We start from the raw sequence: 25,293 nt of genomic DNA, 5'->3' as shown, positions 1-25,293 counted from the left end.
CAGGGAAATGTCCCGGTGGGCCCAGCAACAATATGGGGGCCACTTTGTGATTTTCTCCAAATTAGTTGTTTAAAGAGGTTATCCAAGACTAAACGAGTGGCCCAGACCTGCCCGACTCAGGTTTTGGGTGATGCTGACTTGATCCCGCTACTGCATCACGTCTGTTGGGCTCCCGGGCTAGCAATTCTGCTCCCACGTGTGCCGAAGACCACATCCATCGACTGGGGCACACGTGAACGTTGCAGCCAAATCCAATCACAGGTCACAGTAGTGACCTTATCCTCCTGCGTCACATGTGACGTCACGCTTTACGCAAAGGAAGCAGGTCACCGTTACGACCTGTGATTGGCTGCATGTGTGTCCCATAGATGAATGTTGTCCTTGGTGCATGTGGGAGTGGAACTGTTGGCCCGAGAGCCCAACAGAACAGATCCAGTGGTGGGGACCAAGTGAGTATCCCCCCCACTCTGGGTCGGGTAGGTCTAGACCACTCTTTTAGTCCTAGATAACCCCTTTAACTTTGTGTGAGTCATTAAAAATATTTTTATCCCTTCCAATATAAAAATCTCTTCAACTACATTGTAAAAATAGTTTGTTAACTTTTATTTTGCATTTCAATTAATTTTATTTGCCAGGACAGAAGTAAAGATGATTCATGTTGTGTTGTCTGTAAATATATATATATATATATATATATATACATACATACATATTGATATACATATACAGCAACCTGTTCTCTTCTGAAATGTTGGACTATTGACCCATGTGTAGGTTAATGGATGCAGATGGATGAAGCAGTATCTTGCTCAGGCCTCTGTGCACAAAAATTATAGGTAGATAGATACGTACACAGATAGACATTGGTTCACGTAAAATTAAATTTAGGAATCCTGTTCGTTGTCTCTTGAATCTGAAGAGAGAAAATTATTTAGAAATTTTTGAATTTACAGAAGTAGTCTTCTCGAGAAAGAAGATAATGAAATTAAATTTCTTCACTTACGTTCACGTGTTCCTAAGCTCAGATGTAAAAATCTTCTTGAAAGCTATAAAATAAATAGAGCTTATTAACAGAATGATATTGTTTCCCAACCAGTGGCTTACAAGCTCTGGTCTTGGGCTAGTAGCTCCAGACCGTTAGCAATTATAGATTTTATTCTGACTAGCATGACTGACTCATATGGGATCTCATTGCCTTACTTCATGCGCACGACCGTAAGTATTTTGCGGTCCACAAAACGCAGATTCACAAAATACGGATGATGTAACCACAGTAGGCAGGAATACACAGACAGTGAGCCCTAACTGGAACACTGCCCGCTTTCCCTGCCTACTTGCATTGCAAGCCCTAGGTGGCAAGTCTGCAACTGGTCGGCGTTCCCTACTCTGTGGAAGTGCAAGACAGACACACACAGAGACAGAACAATACAGAGTCATACAGAAATGGGTCGGAACAGAGCGGACAATACAGTATCAAATAGCAAGACAGGGGGTAGTCAAATAGCCAAGCCGAAGTCAGAACCAGACTAGAAACACAGCACCAAAACACGAGACAGAGAGTGGTCAAAGGCAAGCTGAGGTCAATAATAGAAGCAATCCAAACGAACACAGAAACGGAACCAGGAGCAAAGCTAGGGAGTCAATGACTATCACTGGCAAAGTTGTATTGCCAGCAGGGGATTTAAATAGAGTGCTGGGTCCCTGGATCAGAACCTGATAGGTCCATGGACTCAGCGCTCTATAGGACCAGAGCACAAGTTGCATATCCATAGGATGACTGGGCTGTCACTCGGCCCGCAGAAGTACCAGACACGCCTAGAACCAATCCCCTACTAATCTCCCCCAACGTATGCTGTGGGGAGAAACAGAGCATTGTGCTCCACAGCTATGGACGCGACCGTGTCACTGGGGTACGCTTGGGACTCGGCCAGGCAGCACGTCACTGGGACATTGCACGGCCACGCATCTCACCCAGTGAAACTGCGCCACAGCCAGAAACTGCAGCACTGGAGCCCAGACAGGTAAGTTCATGACAGATGATGTCTGTGTTGCATCCTTTTTTTTTTTTTTTTGTGGACCCTTTGACGTCTGAGTCCATGGTCCGCTTTTTAGAATAGGACACGTTCATCTTTTGCAAACAGATAGAACATGTCCTATACTTGGCCACTAAATGCAGACCACAGACCCACAGAAGTCAATGAGTCCGCAAATAAAAATGGATACAACACGGACATCACACAGATGTCATCTGTATTTTGTAGATCCGCGTTTTGCGGACTATAAAATACATACAGTCATATGCATGGTCCTTAGTGTGAAAAGCGCAATTTTGAACCATTAAACATCTATCCGTGGAAGATATGGGTCCACTAGAGTGAAAGACCTGCCATTTGGGACCCCAGTATATTACATCTTGATGCTCTTTACACTTACAGTCCACTTACTAGTAGAAACTGCAAGGTTCCACTGGAAATTGTCATCTGTGCATGTGACAAACTGCAGTTTTACTGCTACTACCTGTCTAATCGCTATCTGTCACCGTGCTCCTTTGGTTCCTGAACTGCTCTCTTGTACCACTAGACTACATCCTGCTCTTTACACTCCTGTGTCTACACTCAGGCATCTGGCATCCATGTTCTTTGTTCTGGTTTTTCTGAGCCGCTGTGCTCTACTTTTGGAGTCTTCTACTCTATAGTTACAAACTCTACACTGGTACTCCATAGTTACAAACTTGGCCCTGCTGCGCCTTCCATGTTTGTTCCTGGACAGCCTGATTGTCTTACTGTTTGTTCCTGTGTTCACACTTCAGTCTCCTATTTTGATGTTGTTGCATCTGCCAAAGTATTCGCATTCCTCATCTTGTAATGTTACTTAAAGGGAATGTGCCATCAGAAAATGACCTGCTGTTTAAGTCATTTTTTTAGGTTTAACATATTTTTAAATAATTTTGGTGATGTTATTTTTAATCACTTTTTATATGTAAACTTAAACGAAAAACCCTGCAGTTTTTGCACTTGCCACTATGTCTAATAATTGGCGCCACTTCTTAGTTTGTACAGATTACTGCAGTTAACTTGTTTTAATCCTGCCTGTAATAATATCACCTCTGTGTGAAGATAAGACAGGATCCACCATTTACAAGCAGATTCTGAAAGCTTATCTATTCTTCCCTTGTACAATGACCTCTGCACAGGTCACAGAGCATGCCTAGAAAACTCTCCCATATAAGTCACTAGGGTCCCCTCCTGACCATTGTGTCTATGGACCATGGGGCTGCCATAAAGCAATTTTTTTTAATGCTTTGTAAATGCTGTTAACCTCCTCAGGACCACCGTACCCAGGATTGCGTCTTTGCGGTGGCCCTGCTCTTCTGGGTGGACGAGCCGGCGCGTCCTCTCGCGAGACGCGAGATTTCCTGTGAACGCGCGCACACAGGCGCGCGCGTTCACAGGAACTGAAGGTAAGATAGTGGATCTCCAGCCTGCCAGCGGCGATCGTTCGCTGGCAGGCTGGAGATGTGTTTTTTTTAACCCCTAACAGGTATATTAGATGCTGTTTTGATAACAGTGTCTAATATACCTGCTACCTGGTCCTCTGGTGGTCCCCTTTGTTTGGATCGACCACCAGAGGACACAGGTAGCTCAGTAAATATGTTGCACCAAGCACCACTACACTACACCCCCCCCCCTGTCACTTATTAACCCCTTATTCACCCTTGATCACCCCTGATCACCCCATATAGACTCCCTGATCACCCCCCTGTCATTGATTACCCCCCTGTCATTGATCAACCCCCTGTAAAGCTCCATTCAGATGTCCGCATGATTTTTACGGATCCACTGATAGATGGATCGGATCCGCAAAACGCATACGGACGTCTGAATGAAGCCTTACAGGGGCGTGATCAATGACTGTGGTTATCACCCCATATAGACTCCCTGATCACCCCCCTGTCATTGATTACACCCCTGTCATTGATCAACCCCCTGTATAGCTCCATTCAGATGTCCGCATGATTTTTACGGATCCACTGATAGATGGATCGGATCCGCAAAACGCATACGGACGTCTGAATGAAGCCTTACAGGGGTGTGATCAATGACTGTGGTTATCACCCCATATAGACTCCCTGATCACCCCCCTGTCATTGATTACACCCCTGTCATTGATCAACCCCCTGTAAAGCTCCATTCAGATGTCCGCGTGATTTTTACGGATCCACTGATAAATGGATCGGATCCGCAAAACGCATACGGACGTCTGAATGAAGCCCTACAGGGGCGTGATCAATGACTGTGGTTATCACCCCATATAGACTCCCTGATCACCCCCCTGTCATTGATTACACCCCTGTCATTGATCAACCCCCTGTAAAGCTCCATTCAGATGTCCGCATGATTTTTACGGATCCACTGATAGATGGATCGGATCCGCAAAACACATACAGGCGTCTCCCTGGAGCCTTCCAGGGGGGGTGATCACCCCATATAGACTCCCTGATCACCCCCCTGTCATTGATCACCCCCCCCCCCCTGTCATGCTGCATTCAGATGTCCGTATGATTTTTACGGATCCACGGATACATGGATCGGATCCGCAAAACACATACGGACATCTGAATGGAGCCTTACAGGGGCGTGATCAATGACAGGGGGGTGATCACCCCATATTGACTCTCTGATCACCCCCCCTGTCATTGATCACCCCCCCTGTCATTGATCACCCCCCCTGTCATTGATCACCCCCCTGTCATTGATCACCCCCTGTAAGGCTCCATTCAGACATTTTTTTGGCCCAAGTTAGCGGAAATTATTTTATTTTTTCTTACAAAGTCTCATATTCCACTAACTTGTGTCAAAAAATAAAATCTCACATGAACTCACCATACCCCTCATGGAATCCAAATGCGTAAAATTTTTTAGACATTTATATTCCAGACTTCTTCTCACGCTTTAGGGCCCCTAGAATGCCAGGGCAGTATAAATACCCCACATGTGACCCCATTTCGGAAAGAAGACACCCCAAGGTATTCTGTGAGGGGCATATTGAGTCCATGAAAGATTGAAATTTTTGTCCCAAGTTAGCGGAAAGGGAGACTTTGTGAGAAAATAAAATAAAATATCAATTTCTGCTAACTTGTGCCAAAAAAAATAAAATTCTATGAACTCGCCATGCCCCTCATTGAATACATTGGGGTGTCTTCTTTCCAAAATGGGGTCACATGTGGGGTATTTATACTGCCCTGGCATTCTAGGGGTCCTAAAGCGTGAGAAGAAGTCTGGGATCCAAATGTCTAAAAATGCCCTCATAAAATGAATGTGGGCCCCTTTGCGCATCTAGGCTGCAAAAAAGTGTCACACATGTGGTATCGCCGTACTCAGGAGAAGTTGGGGAATGTGTTTTGGGGTGTCATTTTACATATACCCATGCTGGGTGAGATAAATATCTTGGTCAAATGCCAACTTTGTATAAAAAAATGGGAAAAGTTGTCTTTTGCCGAGATATTTCTTTCACCCAGCATGGGTATATGTAAAAAGACACCCCAAAACACATTCCCCAACGTCTCCTGAATACGGAGATACCAGATGTGTGACACTTTTTTGCAGCCTAGGTGGGCAAAGGGGCCCACATTCCAAAGAGCACCTTTAGGATTTCACAGGTCATTTACCTACTTACCACACATTAGGGGCCCTGGAAAATGCCAGGGCAGTATAACTACCCCACAAGTGACCCCATTTTGGAAAGAAGACACCCCAAGGTATTCCGTGAGGGGCATGGCGAGTTCCTAGAATTTTTTATTTTTTGTCACAAGTTAGTGGAAAATGATGATTTTTTTTTTTTTTTCATACAAAGTCTCATATTCCACTAACTTGTGACAAAAAATAAAAACTTCCATGAACTCACTATGCCCATCAGCGAATACCTTGGGGTCTCTTCTTTCCAAAATGGGGTCACTTGTGGGGTAGTTATACTGCCCTGGCATTCTAGGGGCCCAAATGTGTGGTAAGGAGTTTGAAATCAAATTCTGTAAAAAATGACCAGTGAAATCCGAAAGGTGCTCTTTGGAATATGGGCCCCTTTGCCCACCTAGGCTGCAAAAAAGTGTCACACATCTGGTATCTCCGTACTCAGGAGAAGTTGGGCAATGTGTTTTGGCATGTCATTTTACATATACCCATGCTGGGTGAGAGAAATATCTTGGCAAAAGACAACTTTTCCCATTTTTTTATACAAAGTTGGCATTTGACCAAGATATTTATCTCACCCAGCATGGGTATATGTAAAAAGACACCCCAAAACACATTCCTCAACTTCTCCTGAATACAGAGATACCAGATGTGTGACACTTTTTTGCAGCCTAGGTGGGCAAAGGGGTCCATATTCCAAAGAGCACCTTTCGGATTTCACTGGTCATTTTTTACAGAATTTGATTTCAAACTCCTTACCACACATTTGGGCACCTAGAATGCCAGGGCAGTATAACTACCCCACAAGTGACCCCATTTTGAAAAGAAGAGACCCCAAGGTATTTCGTGATGGGCATAGTGAGTTCATAGAACTTTTTATTTTTTGTCACAAGTTAGTGGAATATGAGACTTTGTAAGAAAAAAAAAAAATCATCATTTTCCGCTAACTTGTGACAAAAAATAAAAAGTTCTATGAACTCACTATGCCCATCAGCGAATACCTTAGGGTGTGTACTTTCCGAAATGGGGTCATTTGTGGGGTGTTTGTACTGTCTGGCCATTGTAGAACCTCAGGAAACATGACAGGTGCTCAGAAAGTCAGAGCTGCTTCAAAAAGCGGAAATTCACATTTTTGTACCATAGTTTGTAAACGCTATAACTTTTACCCAAACCATTTTTTTTTTACCCAAACATTTTTTTTTTATCAAAGACATGTAGAACAATAAATTTAGAGCAAAATTTATATATGGATCTCGTTTTTTTTGCAAAATTTTACAACAAAGTGAAAAATGTCATTTTTTGGCAAAAAAATCGTTAAATTTCGATTAATAACAAAAAAAGTAAAAATGTCAGCAGCAATGAAATACCACCAAATGAAAGCTCTATTAGTGAGAAGAAAAGGAGGTAAAATTCATTTGGGTGGTAAGTTGCATGACCGAGCAATAAACGGTGAAAGTAGTGTAGGTCAGAAGTGTAAAAAGTGGCCTGGTCTTTCAGGGTGTTTAAGCACTGGGGGCTGAGGTGGTTAAGAACGGCTCAGGCAAGATGGCAGCCCCCATAATAATGTTCAGGAAATAAAATTAAAAAAATCTACAAACAAAAATATAAAATCAGATGAGGAAAAAGGATGTGTGTTACGCTCTGATTTTAAGTAGCAGATAACATTTTTAGTGATACCTTTCCTTTAAGCTAAATCTTCACCTCTTGCCTTATGACTGCATGTTCTATCTGCAGCAAAGTAATGTTTACCGTAACAGTGTATAACTGGTTCCAGGAATATTTTATTATCATTGGCACCAGAGTATGGATCAAATTAGTTTGTGGTGTTTGGTTCCTGGGCCAATACCATACATCAGGAACCTTAAAAGAAGGCTGAGAAGTTTGGGGTTGTTTTTTCTAATTTTAATCAGTTACTATTTACTAATTATTTTGGTCCAAATTGGTGAATACTGATCCTAAACTCATTTCTTTTTAGGAACCACACTCCTTATGAAGTCATTAACCACCTCAAAATGACAACTGACATCTCATTAAATCCAGGCTCTAAATATTTCACTTTGCTGTGCAATCAACTCTCAGATACACAGTAATTAATGCTTCTTAATATTTTGCTTTCTAATGTTTGGTATTGAACCCCGTCATTTCCACAGTGTCTTCTGCACTCAGGAAGTATATGATTATGTAGTTCAGAATGATCAAAACTTAGCGTGTAATGTCTATTTTCACATTGTTATTACCATTCTTGTGGGAAATCTCAAGCTATACTTCTGTTACCTGGATGATTATTCTGCTATAATTGGTAGTAAACTGTACGTTTATATCTCAAATAAACTGTAATAAATGAAGTAAACTGTGTGAAAATAGCATTTTCTAGATAGAGTGCTGTAGGAGCTAGTAAAGCATGATACAGACATGTTCTGCAGAATTGCTAAATCCATCACTCACTGTACATGTGGATCTGCAGAGTAGGTAACTATTGTTCTTTTTATGCAATGTACTAGAATTTCTCTACCAGTACCGGGTTTTTTCGCCCCATAAGACACACTTTTTCCCCCAAAGTGGGGGGGAAACATCACTGCGTCTTATGGGGCGAACATTAGTACCGGAGCCCGCTCTCCGGTCTCTGTACTCACCACTTTCTGGTCCTCGGCCATCAGCTGTGCTGTGGCTGCGGACAGCGTGAGGACGCTCTGTGACCTCACGCTGTGCGCATCATTTCACAGCACAGCCGACCGGAGGAAAAAGAAGAGCACTGGAGGTGAGGAGAGGCAGGGTCCAGAGAAAGAGAGGTAAGTGGATTTTTTTATTTAATCGGATCTGAGGCTGGGGGCCTCTCTGAGGCATGGGGGCTGATCTGAAGTCTGAATAGGGGTCTTATTTATACTGGGGCTCTTATATGAAGTCTGATTGGGGGTCATTCATATTTTTTTTCTTATCGCCCTCCTTTAAAACCTGCATCTTAAGGGCCGGTGCGTCTTATAGGGAGAAAAATATTGTATGTGTTATGGCATATCATAAAACATTGATCAATGGGCTCTGACTACAGGGACTCCCACACAGGCCCGGCATCAGCACCCAGCACACCCGGGCAAGTGACGGGGCCCACTGCTCCTAGGGGGGCCCACTGTGCCTGCTCACTCCTGCAGCTATGTCCTGGTCTTCATTAACCACCTCCCGACCACCTAACGCAGGGATGCGTCCTGTGGGCGGCCGGGTTATTCCTCCTGGGCGCATATACGCGTCATCTCGCGCGCGCCGTTCACAGGATCGCAAGGTAAACGAGTTGATCTACAGCCTGCCAGCAGCGATCATTCGCTGGCAGGCTGTAGATGCGATTTTTTTTTTTAACCCCAGAAAGGTATATTAGACGCTGTTTTGTTAACAGCGTCTGATATACCTGCTACCTGGTCCTCTGGTGGTCCATTTTGCTTGGATTGACCACCAGAGGACACAGGCAGCTATGTAAGTAGCACCAATCACCACACTACACTACACCCCCCCCCTGTCACTCATTAACCCCTTATTAACCCCTGATCACCCCATATAGACTCCCTGATCACCCCCCTGTCATTGATCACCCCCCTGTAAAACTCCATTCAGACGTCCGTATGTGTTTTGCGGATCCGCAAAACACGGACACCGGCAATGTGCTTTCCGCATTTTGCGGATCCGCACATTGCCAGAACTATATAGAAAATGCCTTTTCTTGTCCGCAATTGCGGACAAGAATAGGACATGTTCTATAGGCTCTACAAAAAACGCAGTGTTCGCCCGATCAGGCCTGATCTTGTGCGCACACTTGCGTTCAGTCCGCCCCACCGCAGTGACAGCAGAATTTTTTTTTTCTGATCACTACAAAAACACAGTAAAATCGCTGCGGCGCTATAAAGATCACTTTTGAGGGGCATGGCGAGTTCATAGAAGATTTTTTTTTTTGGCACAAGTTAGCAGAAATTTTTTTGTTTTAGTTTTTTTGTTTTTTCTTACAAAGTCTCATATTCCACTAACTTGTGACAAAAAAAAAAATCTTACATGAACTCACCATACCCCTCACGGAATCCAAATGCGAAAAAATGCCCTGTGAAATCCTAAAGGTACCCATTGGAATTTGGGCCCCTTTGCGCATCTTGGCTGCAAAAAAGTGTCACACATGTGGTATCGCCGTACTCAGGAGAAGTAGGGCAATGTGTTTTGGGGTGTATTTTTACATATACCCATACTGTGTGTAAGAAATATCTCTGTAAATGACAACTTTTTCCATTTTTTTTATACAAAGTTGTCAATTTACATAGAGATATTTCTCTCACCCAGCATGGGTATATTTTTACATATACCCATGCTGTGTGAGAGAAATATCTCTGTAAATTGACAACTTTGTATAAAGAAATGGAAAAAGTTGTCAGATATTTCTCACACACAGTATGGGTATATGTAAAAATACACCCCAAAACACATTGCCCTACTTCTCCTGAGTACGGCGATACCACATGTGTGACACTTTTTTGCAGCCGAGATGCGCAAAGGGGCCCAAATTCCAATGAGTACCTTTTAGGAGGGCATTTTTAGACATTTGGATTCCAGACTTCTTCTCACGCTTTAGGGCCCCTAAAATGCCAGGGCAGTATAAATACCTCACAAATGACCCCATTTTGGAAAGAAGACACCCCAAGGTATTCCGTGAGGGGCATGGCGAGTTCATGTAAAAAAAAATATTTTGTCACAAGTTAGTGGAATATAAGACTTTGTAAGAAAAAAAATAATATATCATTTTCCACTAACTTGTGCCAAAAAAAAAAACTTCTATGAACTTGCCATGCCCCTCACGGAATACCTTGGGGTGTCTTCTTTCCAAAATGGGGTCACTTGTGGGGTATTATACTGCCCTGGTATTTTAGGGGCCCCAAAGCGTGAGAAGTAGTTTGGAATTCAAATGCGTAAAAATGCCCTGTGAAATCCTAAAGGTACTCATTGGAATTTGGGCCCCTTTGCACACCTAGGCTGCAAAAAAGTGTCACACATGTGGTATCTCCGTACTCAGAAGAAGTAGGGCAATGTGTTTTGGGGTGTATTTTTACATATACTCATACTGTGTGTGAGAAATATCTCTGTAAATGTCAACTTTTTCCATTTTTTTTATACAAAGTTGTCAATTTACAGAGATATTTCTCTCACCCAGCATGGGTATATGTAAAAATACACCCCAAAACACATTGCCCTACTTCTTCTGAGTACCGCGATACCACATGTGTGACACTTTTTTGCAGCCTAGGTGCGTAAAGGGGCCGAAAGTCCAACGAGTACCTTTAGGCTTTACAGGGTTGCTCACAATTTAGCCCCGCCCCAAAACGCCAGAACAGTAGACACACCCCACAAATGACCCCATTTCGGAAAGTAGACACCCCAAGGTATTCACTGAGGGGCATAGTGAGTCCGTGGGAGATTTTATTTTTTTTGCCAGAAGTTAGCAGAAATGGAAACTTGATTTATTTATTTTTTCCTCAGAAAGTGTCATTTTCTGCTAACTTGTGAAAAAAAATTAAATCATACATGAACTCTCCATGCCCCTCCGCAAATAATTTGGGGTGTCTTCTTTCTAAAATGGGGTCATTTGGGGGGTATTTATACTATCCTGGCCATTGTAGAACCTCAAGAAACATGACAGGTGCTCAGAAAGTCAGAGCTGCTTCAAAATGCGGAAATTCACATTTTTGTACCATAGTTTGTAAACGCTATAACTTTTGCGCAAACCAATAAATATACACTTATTGGATCTTTTTTTATCAAAGACATGTAGCACAATAAATTCTGACACAAACTTGTATAGAAATGTAATTATATTTGAACAATTTTACCAGAAAAAGTTAAAAATACACATTTTTTGAGAAAATTGCGGTCTATTTTAATTAATATCAGAAAAACGAAAAATATCAGCAGCAATCAAATACCACCAAAAGAAAGCTGTATTTGTGAGAAGAAAAGGAGGTAAAATTCATTTGGGTGCAAAGTTGCATGACCGAGCAATAAACCGTTAAAGTTGTGAAGTGACGATTTGTAAAAAAAGGGCCTGGTCACTAGGGGGGTATAAACCTGTGGTCCTTAAGTAGTTAAACTGCCTGTTCTTAATTCTAGGGCAGCTTACCCCAGCAATGCAGAACAGGGTAGATGGAGTTTCCTACCGGGCTAAAGGACCTTCCTGATGTCATCCGCCCATGTGACTAGTAGGGGAGGAGCCGGAGGAGCAGAGAGCTGTGTTACTGTACAGAGAAGAGCAAGGCTGGAATGTGGTGAGGCCTAGCTGTGTGTGTGTGTGTGTGCCCCTGTGTGTGTGTGTGTGTCTGTCTGTCCGTGTGTGCAGGGCCATCTTTAATATTGATTGGACCCTGGGCAAGAATTTACTTGGGCCCCCTGGATCCCGCTTTCCTACACCCTAGCATGCAATCACGCCCTTCACCACAACACACACGCGCACGCAATTTCAGTCAGTTTTGTCTGTGATTGCATTGCGTTGTTCAGTTTTTTTCCGTGCGAGTGCAAAGCGTTTTGCACGCGCGTGATAAAAAACTGAATGTTGGTACCCAGACCCAAACCCGGACTTCTTCACAGATCTCAGGTCACATCCTGGATGTATGGTGCTGGTGGCCAGATTTGGCACATAAAACAATAGTGCTTGCATATGAATGAGTGATCCTGGGACAACATCCCATTGTATCTTATAGACACCACTTTAAAGGGGAAGTGATTATGGTTGAGCGAACCCGAACTGTAAAGTTCGGGTTTGTACCGAACTTTAGGATTTTTGGACCCCGAACCCGAACACAAAAGTTCGGGTTCGGTGTTCGGCGCTTTCTTGGCGCTTTTTGAAAGGCTGCACAGCAGCCAATCATCAAGCGTCATACTACTTGCCCCAAGAGGCCATCACAGCCATGCCTACTAATGGCATGGATGTGATTGGCCAGAGCAGCATTTGACCCAGGCTCTATATAAGCTTGAGTCACGTAGCGCTGCACGTCACTCTGCTGTTACAAGTGTAGGGAGAGGATGCTGCTGGACTTGTGATTTCAGGGAGAGAATAGGAGAGAATCTAACTCAGCGATCTACCTAGAAATAGTTGTGTGGGTGCAGGACACTATTGTTTTACCCTGCCCTGAGGCCATTGACCAAAAAAAAAAAACTTTTATAATTCTGTTAGTTAGGTGGGTGGCGGCGGCCATTTTATGCATGCTCAGTGCACCAGCACTGCATCTGAGCTTTTGGGACATTACAAATCACCATTGTTTTGGGGCAAACTACAACATCTGGATTATTCAGTGTGCAATTTAAGGTAGAAATACACCCATCATTTTCTGGGGTTTGAAAAACACACCTTTTTTTTTCAAAACAGTATTTTCCAGATCTGAATGTTTTTAAATTCAAGTTTAATATATACAGCTTTCATATTCTGTTACCAAAAAAAAGACTTTTTTGGCAATCTACAACATCTGTATTAGTCAGTGTGCAATTTAAGGTAGAAATACACCCATCATTTTCTGGGGTTTGAAAAACACACCTTTTTTTTCAAAACAGTATTTTCCAGATCTGAATGTTTTTAAATTCAAGTTTAATATATACAGCTTTCATATTCTGTTACCAAAAAAAAGACTTTTTTGGCAATCTACAACATCTGTATTAGTCAGTGTGCAATTTAAGGTAGAAATACACCCATCATTTTCTGGGGTTTGAAAAACACACTTTTTTGACAAAAAACACTATTTTCAGGCCTTGCAGCATCAGCACGTGTGAATTTACATGCTTATATACTGCTGTTAAATTCAGTTGTTAAATAAACACTCGTTTGGGCACAAAAAATTAAGTTGGCAGCCTTTGATGCAGATGTCATTGTGAGATACACCCTTAATACATTTGGGTTACATTCAGAGATTTGAAATACCGCCATTTGGTGCACCAATATTGAATTCAGCCCTACACTGGTTCAGGCCCTGTGAGATACACCCTCTACATACAGGGGTTTGAATCAGGCATTAGAAATACAGCCATTTGAAATACAGCCATTTTGGGCAAAGATATATTTACTTCAGGCCTACAGTGGTTCAGACTGTGTGAGATACTCCCTCTACATACAGGGGTTTGAATCAGGCATTTGAAATACAGCCATTTAAAATACAGCCATTTTGGGCAAAGATATATTTACTTCAGGCCTACAGTGGTTCAGGCCCTGTGAGATACCCCCTCTACATATAGGGGTTTGAATCAGGAATTTGAAATAAAGCCATTTGAAATACAGCCATTTTGGGCAAAGATATATTTACTTCAGGCCTACACTGGTTCTGACCGTGTGAGATACGCCCTTACATACAGGGGTTTGAATCAGGCATTTGAAATACAGCCATTTTGGGCAAAGATATATTTACTTCAGTCCTACAGTTGTTCAGATCATGTGAGATACTCCCTCTACATACAGGGGTTTGATTCAGGGATTTGAAATACAGCCATTTTGTGCAAAGATATATTTACTTCAGGCCTACAGTGGTTCAGACCGTGTGAGATACTCCCTCTATATACAGGGGTTTTATTCAGGGATTTGAAATACAGCTATTTAAAATACAGCCATTTTGTGCAAAGATATATTTACTTCAGGCCTACAGTGGTTCAGACCGTGTGAGATACCCCCCTACATACAGGGGTTTGAATCAGGCATTTGAAATACAGCCATTTTGGGCAAAGATATATTTACTTCAGGCCTACAGTGGTTCAGACCGTGTGAGATACTCCCTCTACATACAGGGGTTTGATTCAAGGATTTGAAATACAGCCATTTTGTGCAAAGATATATTTACTTCAGGCCTACAGTGGTTCAGACCGTGTTAGATACCCCCTCTACATACAGGGGTTTGAATCAGGCATTTGAAAAATACAGCCATTTGAAATACAGCCATTTTGGGCAAAGAAATATTTACTTCAGGCCTACCGTGGTTCAGACCGTGTGAGATACCCCCCTACATACAGGGGTTTGAATCAGGCATTAGAAATACAGCCATTGAAAATACAGCCATTTTGTGCAAATATATATTTACTTCAGGCCTACAGTGGTTCAGACTGTGTGAGATACTCCCTCTACATACAGGGGTTTGATTCAGGGATTTGAAATACAGCCATTTGAAATACAGCCATTTTCGGCAAAGAAATATTTGAGACCTAGTCTGGTTCAGGCCGTGTGAGATACTCCCTTTACATACTGTCGTTCTATTCTACTATTAATTAAACACCCATTAAGGGCAAGATCCTAAATTCGAAAAATATGAGGAGAGCGTCAAATAAGGGACGTGGCCCAGGTCGTGGTGCTGCTGGTGGAGCTCCTGTTGCAGGGAGAGGACGTGGTCGATCTGTGCCAGCTATACGCACAAGTGAAACCCCTTCCTTAGGTGCGAGTAGGCGACAAAACCTGCAGCGGTATTTGGTCGGGCCTAATGCTGCTCTATGAATGGTGAGGCCTGAACAAGTACAGGCGATAGTAGATTGGGTTGCTGACAGTGGATCCAGTTCCTTCACATTGTCTCCCACCCAGTCTCCTGCTGAAAGACCACAGTTGCAAATCAGCCAAGCAGTCTGAGCCCCAAGTCATGCAGCAGTCTCTTCTGCTTTTTGATGACTCTGTTTGCAGGGTTTCCCAGGGCCATCCACCTAGCCCTGCCCCAGAAGTGGAAGAGATTGAGTGCACCGATGCCCAACCACTTATTTTTCAAGATGAGTACATGGGAGGACCATCGCAGCACGTCTCAGATGATGACGAAACACAGGTGCCAACTGCTGGGGCTTTCGAAAGTGTGCAGACCGACAAGTAAGTCAGGGGTGAAGACTGGGTGGAAGATGATGTGGAGGACGATGAGGTCCTCGACCCCACATGGAATCAAGGTCATGCGAGTGACCTATGTAGTTCAGGGGAAGAGGCGGTGGTCGCACAGAGCCACCAGTACAGCAGAAGAGGGAGCAGGGTGCAAAAGCGGAGTGGCCGTCCTCTAGACTGTACGCCTCCTACTGCCCACCGCAGCAAGAGACCGAGCACACCAAAGCCAGCTCCAAGGAGTTCCCTGGCGTGGCAGTTCTTCAGACAATGTGCTGACGACAAGACACAAGTGGTTTGCATGCTGTGCAATCAGAGCCTGAAGCGAGGCATAAACGTTCTCAACCTGAGCACAACCTGCATGAGAGCTTTTAAGTGCAAAGCACGAGCTGCAGTGGAGTAGACACCTTAAAATCGAAGAAAGGTCTCTGGCTCTTCCTGCTTCCTCTTCTGCTGCAGTCTCGGCCTCTTCATCCACCTCTGGAGTGACAGTGCCACCTGGCACCCCACAAACCGAGGATCTGCCAGCAACACCAACACCTGGGTCACCAAGCATCCCCACAATGTCCCACGCAAGCGCTCAGATCTCCATATCCCAAACGCTGGAGAGGAAGAGGAAGTACCCCCTTACCCACCCGCGATCCCTAGCCCTGAATGCCAGCATTTCTAAATTACTGGCCTTTGAAATGCTGTCATTCTGTCTGGTGGAAACTGATAGTTTTAAAGGCCTTATGGCGGTGGCTGTCCCACAGTACGTCGTGCCCAGCCGCCACTACTTTTCAAGGCGAGCCATCCCTACCCTTCACAACCAAGTAGGGGACAAAATCAGGTGTGCACTGCGCAACGCCATCTGTGGCAAGGTGCACCTGACTACGGATACGTGGACCAGTAATCATGGTCAGGGCCGTTATATCTCCATAACAGCACACTGGGTAAATGCAGTGGCGGCTGGGCCTGAGGCGGATAGCAGTTTGGCGCATGTCCTTCCACCACCGAGGATTGCAGGGCGCTTCAGTTTGCCTCCTGTTGCTTCCTCCTCCTACTCTGCTTCCTCATCCTCTACCAGCTCCTCATCCAGTCAGCGTAACACCTTCACCACCAACTTGAGCACAGACAGGGGTAAACGACAGCAGGCAGTTTTAAAACTTATCTGTTTGGGGGACAAACCCCACACCGCGCGGGAGCTGTGGACGGGCCTTGAACAACAGACCGATGAGTGGTTTGTGCCAGTTAGCCTCAAGCCCGGCCTGGTATGTGCGATAATTAGTGTTGATCACGAATATTCGAATTTCAAATTTTTATCGTGAATATAGGTACTTCGAAAATTTGCGAATATTTCGGATATAGTGATATATATTCGTAATTTCGAATATTCGATTTTTTTTTTAATCAGTACACATGATCCCTCCCTGCTTCTAGCTTGTGGGCCAATGAGAAGGCTGCAGTATATTTGACTTTAGGAGTAGTGTTTTTTCAACTTAGAACTATTAGATAAAGAAGATTATAGCACTATATTAGCTAAATTGCTCTATATTCATTTTTTTTAGAATATTCGCTATATTGCTATAACTTTGTTTTTTAGAATATTCGTAATATTCTAAAACAAGAATATATAGCAATATAGCGAATATTCGAAAAAAACGAATGTAGAGCAATTTAGCTAATATAGTGCTATAATCTTTTTTTTTTTATAGTTGTAATTTTTTTCCAATCTGAACTTCAGATGTATTAGACAAAGAAGATTATAGCACTATATTAGCTAAATTGCTATATATTATTATTTTTTTGAATATTCGCTATATTGCTATACACTCACCTAAAGAATTATTAGGAACACCATACTAATACGGTGTTGGACCCCCTTTTGCCTTCAGAACTGCCTTAATTCTACGTGGCATTGATTCAACAAGGTGCTGATAGCATTCTTTAGAAATGTTGGCCCATATTGATAGGATAGCATCTTGCAGTTGATGGAGATTTGAGGGATGCACATCCAGGGCACGAAGCTCCCGTTCCACCACATCCCAAAGATGCTCTATTGGGTTGAGATCTGGTGACTGTGGGGGCCATTATAGTACAGTGAACTCATTGTCATGTTCAAGAAACCAATTTGAAATTATTCGAGCATTGTGACATGGTGCATTATCCTGCTGGAAGTAGCCATCAGAGGATGGATACATGTTCTCATTCTGTTTACGCCAAATTCGGACTCTACCATTTGAATGTCTCAACAGAAATCGAGACTCATCAGACCAGGCAACATTTTTCCAGTCTTCAACAGTCCAATTTTGGTGAGCTCGTGCAAATTGTAGCCTCTTTTTCCTATTTGTAGTGGAGATGAGTGGTACCCGGTGGGGTCTTCTGCTGTTGTAGCCCATCCGCCTCAAGGTTGTGCGTGTTGTGGCTTCACAAATGCTTTGCTGCATACCTCGGTTGTAACGAGTGGTTATTTCAGTCAACGTTGCTCTTCTATCAGCTTGAATCATTCAGCCCATTCTCCTCTGACCTCTAGCATCCACAAGGCATTTCCGGCATTTTTGCCCACAGGATTGCCGCATACTGGATGTTTTTCCCTTTTCACACCAGTCTTTGTAAACCCTAGAAATGGTTGTGCGTGAAAATCCCAGTAACTGAACAGATTGTGAAATACTCAGACCGGCCCGTCTGGCACCAACAACCATGCCATGCTCAAAATTTCTTAAATCACCTTTCTTTCCCATTCTGACATTCAGTTTGGCGTTCAGGAGATTGTCTTGACCAGGACCACACCCCTAAATGCATTGAAGCAACTGCCATGTGATTGGTTGACTAGATAATTGCATTCATGAGAAATAGAACAGGTGTTCCTAATAATTCTTTAGGTGAGTGTATATTCTTGTTTTAGAATATTATGAATATTCGAATAAACAAAGTTATAGCAATATAGCGAATATTCGGAAAAAAAACAAATATAGAGCAATTTGGCTAATATAGTGCTATAATCTTCTTTGTCTAATAGTTGTAAGTGGAAAAATTTGCGATAAAAATTTGCATTACTAGAAATTCGCATATTACGCGATCATTACCTTGCCGATTTTTCGAGTAGAAAATCGTAGAATATAACAAATATTCGAATTCGCGAATATTCTACAAAATATTCGCGAAATATTGCGAATTCGAATATGACCCCTGCCGCTCATCACTAGCAATAATGGGCGAAATCTTGTAGCAGCTCTGGGACTAGCCAGTTTGACGCACATCCCTTGCCTGGCGCATGTGCTGAATTTGGTGGTGCAGAGATTCCTTAAAAATTACCCCAACATGTCAGAGCTGCTGCATAAAGTGCGGGCCGTCTATGCACGCTTTTGGCGTTCTCACCCTGCTGCTGCTCGCCTGTCAGCGCTGCAGCGTAACTTCGGCCTTCCCGCTCACCGCCTCATATGCGACGTGCCCACAAGGTGGAACTCCACCTTGCACATGCTGGCCAGATAGTGGAGTTTCAGCTGCAGCACGCACGGATGAGTCGCTCGGCGGAACAGCACCACTTCACCACCAATGACTGGGCCTCCATGTGAGACCTGTGTTCCTTGTTGCGCTGTTTCGAGTACTCCACCAATATGGCCAGTGCCGATAACGCCGTTCTCAGCGTTACTATCCCACTTCTATGCCTCCTTGAAAAAACGCTCCTGGCGATGATGGAAGAGGATGCGGCACAGGAGGAGGAGGAAGAGGAATCATTTCGTAGGGTTTCCGGCCAGTCATTCCCAAGTGGCTCCGAGGGTACACTCCTGCGCCCACAAACCCAAGGTACACAATTGTCCAGTCAGGGCACAGTTCTGGAGGATGAGGAGGTGGAGGATGAGTAGGAGGAGATGGAGGAGGAGGAACCATGTTCACAGCAGGGTGGCACCCAGACCAGCTCATGGCCATCACTGGTGCGTGGATGGGGAGATACAGAGGACACAGACGATACACCTCCCACAGAGGACAGCTTTTCGTTGCCTCTGGACAGCCTGGCACACATGAGCGATTACATGCTGCAGTGTCTCCGCAACGACCGCCAAGTTGCCCACATTCTAACTTGTGCTGATTACTGGGTGGCCACGCTGCTGGATCCCCGTTACAAGGACAACGTACCGTCTTTAATTCCGTCACTGGAGCGTGATCGTCAGATGCGCGAGTACAAGCGCACACTGGTAGACGCGCTGCTGGTGGCATTCCCACCTGACAGCGGGGGCACAGTGGAAGCACAAGGCGAAGGCAGAGGATGAGGAAGAGGTCGCCAACGCAGCTGGGGCACCGCCAGAACCTCAGAAGTCAGGGTTAGCATTGCCGAAATGTGGAAAAGCTTTGTCAGCACGCCACAACAACCAGCACCACCAGCTGATATGGAACGTCTTAGCAGGAGGCAGCATTTCACCAACATGGTGGAGCAGTATGTGTGCACACGCCTACACGTACTGAATGACGGGTTTGCCCCCTTCAACTTCTTGGTCTCCAAATTGGGAACATGGCCTGAGCTTGCCCTTTACGCCTTGGAGGTGCTGGCCAGCCCTGCAGCCAGTGTATTATCTGAACGTGTGTTTAGCACGCCGGGGGCGTCATTCCAGACAAGTGCAGCCGCCTGTCCACAGCCAATGTGGACAAGCTCACGTTCATTAAAATGAACCAGGCATGGATCCCTCAGGACTTGTCCGTACCTTGTGCAGAATATACATGTATACCGGCACTAAGCAGCCATTGTTATACTACAGTGCAATTGCTCATGTTTGTATTTTGGATATTTCACACTCTTTTGGAGTGTACCTTATTTTACAAAATTAAATTAAAACCAAAAACCTGTGTTGGCTATCTCGTCCTCCTCCACCGCCGCTTCCACCTACTCCGCTACGTCCACCGCCTCCTCAAACTCCTACTCCATATGGAACTCCACCTCATAAATCAAATTTTTTTTTTGTACGTGTTTTATTTTATATCATTCCACTACTTTGTCATTTACATTTTCGGGTGAAATTCACCAATTTTGGTGTGTATAGTACCACTGCTATACCTAGTAGACCGGTAAAAAAATAAAATAAATTGTCAGTTACATTTTATGGTGAAATTAACCAATTTTTGGGTGTATACAGGGAGTGCAGAATTATTAGGCAAGTTGTATTTTTGAGGATTAATTTTATTATTGAACAACAACCATGTTCTCAATGAACCCAAAAAACTCATTAATATCAAAGCTGAATATTTTTGGAAGTAGTTTTTAGTTTGTTTTTAGTTTTAGCTATTTTAGGGGGATATCTGTGTGTGCAGGTGACTATTATTGTGCATAATTATTAGGCAACTTAACAAAAAACAAATATATACCCATTTCAATGATTTATTTTTACCAGTGAAACCAATATAACATCTCAACATTCACAAATATACATTTCTGACATTCAAAAACAAAACAAAAACAAATCAGTGACCAATATAGCCACCTTTCTTTGCAAGGACACTTAAAAGCCTGCCATCCATGGATTCTGCCAGTGTTTTGATCTGTTCACCATAAACATTGCGTGCAGCAGCAACCACAGCCTCCCAGACACTGTTCAGAGAGGTGCACAGTTTTCCCTCCTTGTAAATCTCACATTTGATGATGGACCACAGGTTCTCAATGGGGTTCAGATCAGGTGAACAAGGAGGCCATGTCATTAGATTTTCTTCTTTTATACCCTTTCTTGCCAGCCACGCTGTGGAGTACTTGGACGCGTGTGATGGAGCATTGTCCTGCATGAAAATCATGTTTTTCTTGAAGGATGCAGACTACTTCCTGTACCACTGCTTGAAGAAGGTGTCTTCCAGAAACTGGCAGTAGGACTGGGAGTTGAGCTTGACTCCATCCTCAACCCGAAAAGGCCCCACAAGCTCATCTTTGATGACAGGGCCGCTGATAGGCCAGTACAGCTGGCCCAGTTGTACCGGGCCCGAGCCATTTTAATTTTTTTGCTGTCAGTGGGCTGGCTCCAGTAACAGCAGGCAGTGTGGGGGTGGCGCTCACTCACTGACGTCACACGCCTGCTCCTCCCACTAGGCGGCGCAGGCGCGTGACGTCAGTGAGTGAGCGCTGCCGCCCGCACTTGTTACTGGAGGCTGGAGGGTGGAGGGAGGAGGCAGGAGCTGAATGTAAGGTAGTATTTTAGTAAAGAGATGAGCGCTGTGCCTGTGCTAAAATTAAAGTTACTGTCTGCAGCCTGCACGGCTGCACCGATTTATTAATGTATACTACTGTGAGTGGCGGGGGGGATCTATATGGATGACGTCATGACGGCACTGTTATAGGGAGGGCGGGGGATCCGTGGATGGCACTGTTATGGGGGGGGGGGTCTGTCATGTGGATGACACTTATGGGGGGGGGCCGGGGGGTCTGTGGATGACACTTATGGGGGGGATCTGTGGATGGCACCATTATGGAGGGGGATCTGTGGATGACACTGTTATGGGGGGGGATCTGTGGATGACACTGTTATGGGGGGATCTGTGGATGACTGTTATGGGGGGGATCTGTGGATGGCACTGTTATGGAGGGTATCTGTGAATGGCACTGTTATGGAGGGGTATCTGTGGATGACACATAGCATAAGATGCTATATACGGTATGTGTCATCCACAGATCCCCCTCTATAACAGTGCCATCCACAGATCCCCCCATAACAGTGCCATCCACAGATCCCCCCATAACAGTGCCATCCACAGATCCCCTCCATAACAGTGCCATCCACAGATCCTCTCCATAACAGTGCCATCCACAGATCCCCTCCATAACAGTGCCATCCACAGATCCCCTCCATAACAGTGCCATCCACAGATCCCCTCCATAACAGTGCCATCCACAGATCCCCTCCATAACAGTGCCATCCACAGATCCCCTCCATAACAGTGCCATCCACAGATCCCCTCCATAAAAGTGCCATTCACAGATCCCCTCCATAACAGTGCCATTCACAGATCCCCTCCATAACAGCGCCATTCACAGACGACCCCCCAGCGCCATAAATATCACTTGTAGACAAATCTGCATGTTGTTTTAAGGCGGCGTCTGGGGAGGGGCCAAGGGCGGGGCCAGGGGTGTGGCTGAAGGAGGGATCAGGGGGTGGAGCTGAAGGGGGCCCCGTCATGTATGCTGTACGGGGCCCCATGATTTCTATCAGCGGCCCTGTTTGATGATACCAGCCCAAACCAGTACTCCACCTCCACCTTGCTGGCGTCTGAGTCGGACTGGAGCTCTCTGCCCTTTACCAATCCAGCCACGGGCCCATCCATCTGGCCCATCAAGACTCACTCTCATTTCATCAGTCCATAAAACCTTAGAAAAATCAGTCTTGAGATATTTCTTGGCCCAGTCTTGACGTTTCAACTTGTGTGTCTTGTTCAGTGGTGGTCGTCTTTCAGCCTTTCTTACCTTGGCCATGTCTCTGAGTATTGCACACCTTGTGCTTTTGGGCACTCCAGTGATGTTGCAGCTCTGAAATATGGCCAAACTGGTGGCAAGTGGCATCTTGGCAGCTGCACGCTTGACTTTTCTCAGTTCATGGGCAGTTATTTTGCGCCTTGGTTTTTCCACACGCTTCTTGCGACCCTGTTGACTATTTTGAATGAAACGCTTGATTGTTCGATGATCACGCTTCAGAAGCTTTGCAATTTTAAGAGTGCTGCATCCCTCTGCAAGATATCTCACTATTTTTGACTTTTCTGAGCCTGTCAAGTCCTTCTTTTGACCCATTTTGCCAAAGGAAAGGAAGTTGCCTAATAATTATGCACACCTGATATAGGGTGTTGATGTCATTAGACCACACCCCTTCTCATTACAGAGATGCACATCACCTAATATGCTTAATTGGTAGTAGGCTTTCGAGCCTATACAGCTTGGAGTAAGACAACATGCATAAAGAGGATGATGTGGTCAAAATACTCATTTGCCTAATAATTCTGTACAGGGTGTAGTACCACTGCTATACCTAGTAGGCCTGTTAAAAAATAAATAAATTGGCATTTACATTTTCGGGTGAAATTCACCAATTTTGGTGTGTATAGTACCACTGCTATACCTAGTAGACCGGTAAAAAATAAATAAAAAAATTGTCAGTTACATTTTATGGTGAAATTAACAAATTTTTGGGTGTATAGTACCACTGCTATATCTAGTAGACAGGTTAAACAAAAAAATAATTTTCATTTACTTTTTCGGGTTAAATTAACCAATTTTTGGGTGTATAGTACCACTGCTATACCTAGTAGACAGGTTAAAAAAAATATAAAAAATTGTCATTTACATTTTCGGGTGAAATTCACCAATTTTGGTGTGTATAGTACCACTGCTATACCTAGTAGACCTGTGGTTTTACACAGGACTGCAGGTAACACTACTACATTTTCTGTACTCAGATAGCCATCACTGCGTTATTGTCACGGAACCATGAACCAGACGTACAACAAGAGATAAGTGAAAATAAGAAGGCTTTATTGAAAATAAAGCTGTAAAGCAAAAGTCCAAACGGATGGTGAAACCGAGCAGAGTCTTTGCGAAGCCAGAGGTCAGGAACCAGAAGGGTAGTCAGACGAAGCCAGGATCAGGAACCAGCAGGGTAGTCAGACGAAGCCAGGATCAGGAACCAGCAGGGTAGTCAGACGAAGCCAGGATCAGGAACCAGCAGGGTAGTCAGACGAAGCCAGGATCAGGAACCAGAAGCAGCAGCAGTCTTAGAAGCATGTGAACACAAGAGGACCAAGCAAGGAACTGAAGCCACAGACCTCCTATATATATGAGCTAGGCATCCAGCTCCTCCCAGGGGAAGGAGGAGCCGCAGGGTGGAAGGCTACAAGAAACCCAGAAAACCAAGATGGCCGCCAGCACATGTCAAACGAAGGAGAGCAGCAAGCAGGTAAGACCATGACAGTTATCTGTGTTGTTACATAGGACTGCAGGTGATATCTACTTTATTATCTGTACTCAGAGAGTTATCATTGTGTAAGGGGGCCCACTGAGACTTTTATCGCCCAAGGGCCCACATGAACCTGGTGCCGGCCCTGCTCCCACATTTCCAAGAATGGGACAGTCTTCTCTGGTGAAACAGCCTGACTGAATTCAAACAGTAGTTATGAAAGTAGTCTTATAGTATTTGAAAACTGCTTATTTTAATGTATCTATGTAGTAAATCACTGATGCCATTTCCATTGCCACCATATAACCATTTGGCAATATAAAACACAATTCCCAATCACTCACCACATATCGCTAATATTATATAATGTTTCTCATTTAACCCCCTAACAACCAGAAACATTTTTAGTGATTTAGTGGACAGTCACAGTTTACAGGCTCTAACTTTTTCATATGTAAGGGTATCAAAATACAGTTATGTATCATGGTTTTCCATTCCTTTCTAGTTTTATTTAGTAAGAAATGTGTAAAAACAAACTTTTTTTTTTCAAACTCTTGCTCATTGTTTTTTTTAAATATGCAAATTGGTACAAAAATAAATAATTCAAATAGGTTCAATATTTTGTGTCTTTCATTTTTTCATTTTGGTATATAATAAGTATATTTTTGGGTTAACGGAGTGACTATGGTAGCAGTTTCGGTTGGTATGGGATTTTTATATTTTTTTTCTATATTTGGATTCTATTATATATTTTAATTTTTTTAATTTTTGTGTATATTTTTGGCATATTCCCTTCACTGCAAGATGGATTGTTTATCTATATAGGAGTTTTAGCTCTCTGTGATGACTGCTAAAACGAGGTAAATTGGCTTGT

At 43.9% G+C, this 25,293-nt stretch overlaps 1 protein-coding gene across 1 annotated transcript in view; it reads right to left on the bottom strand.

The window, feature by feature from the left end:
* Positions 1 to 765: 765 nt before the first annotated feature.
* The window catches only part of MARCHF10 (membrane associated ring-CH-type finger 10), a 69,110-nt gene continuing 44,582 nt past the window's right edge, over positions 766 to 25,293 (bottom strand). Inside the window, exons 10-11 of the mRNA XM_040436512.1 lie at positions 1,004 to 1,046; positions 766 to 913 (exon numbers count right to left, since the gene is read on the bottom strand). Of these exons, the coding sequence (XP_040292446.1) occupies positions 885 to 913; positions 1,004 to 1,046 (72 nt within the window). The 3' untranslated portion in view covers positions 766 to 884. The remainder of the gene's footprint in view (positions 914 to 1,003; positions 1,047 to 25,293) is intronic.

This window comes from Bufo bufo, chromosome 6, assembly GCF_905171765.1.
Source record: "Bufo bufo chromosome 6, aBufBuf1.1, whole genome shotgun sequence".
Taxonomy (NCBI): Eukaryota; Metazoa; Chordata; class Amphibia; order Anura; family Bufonidae; genus Bufo; species Bufo bufo.
This window is presented reverse-complemented; position numbering and strand designations above follow the sequence as displayed.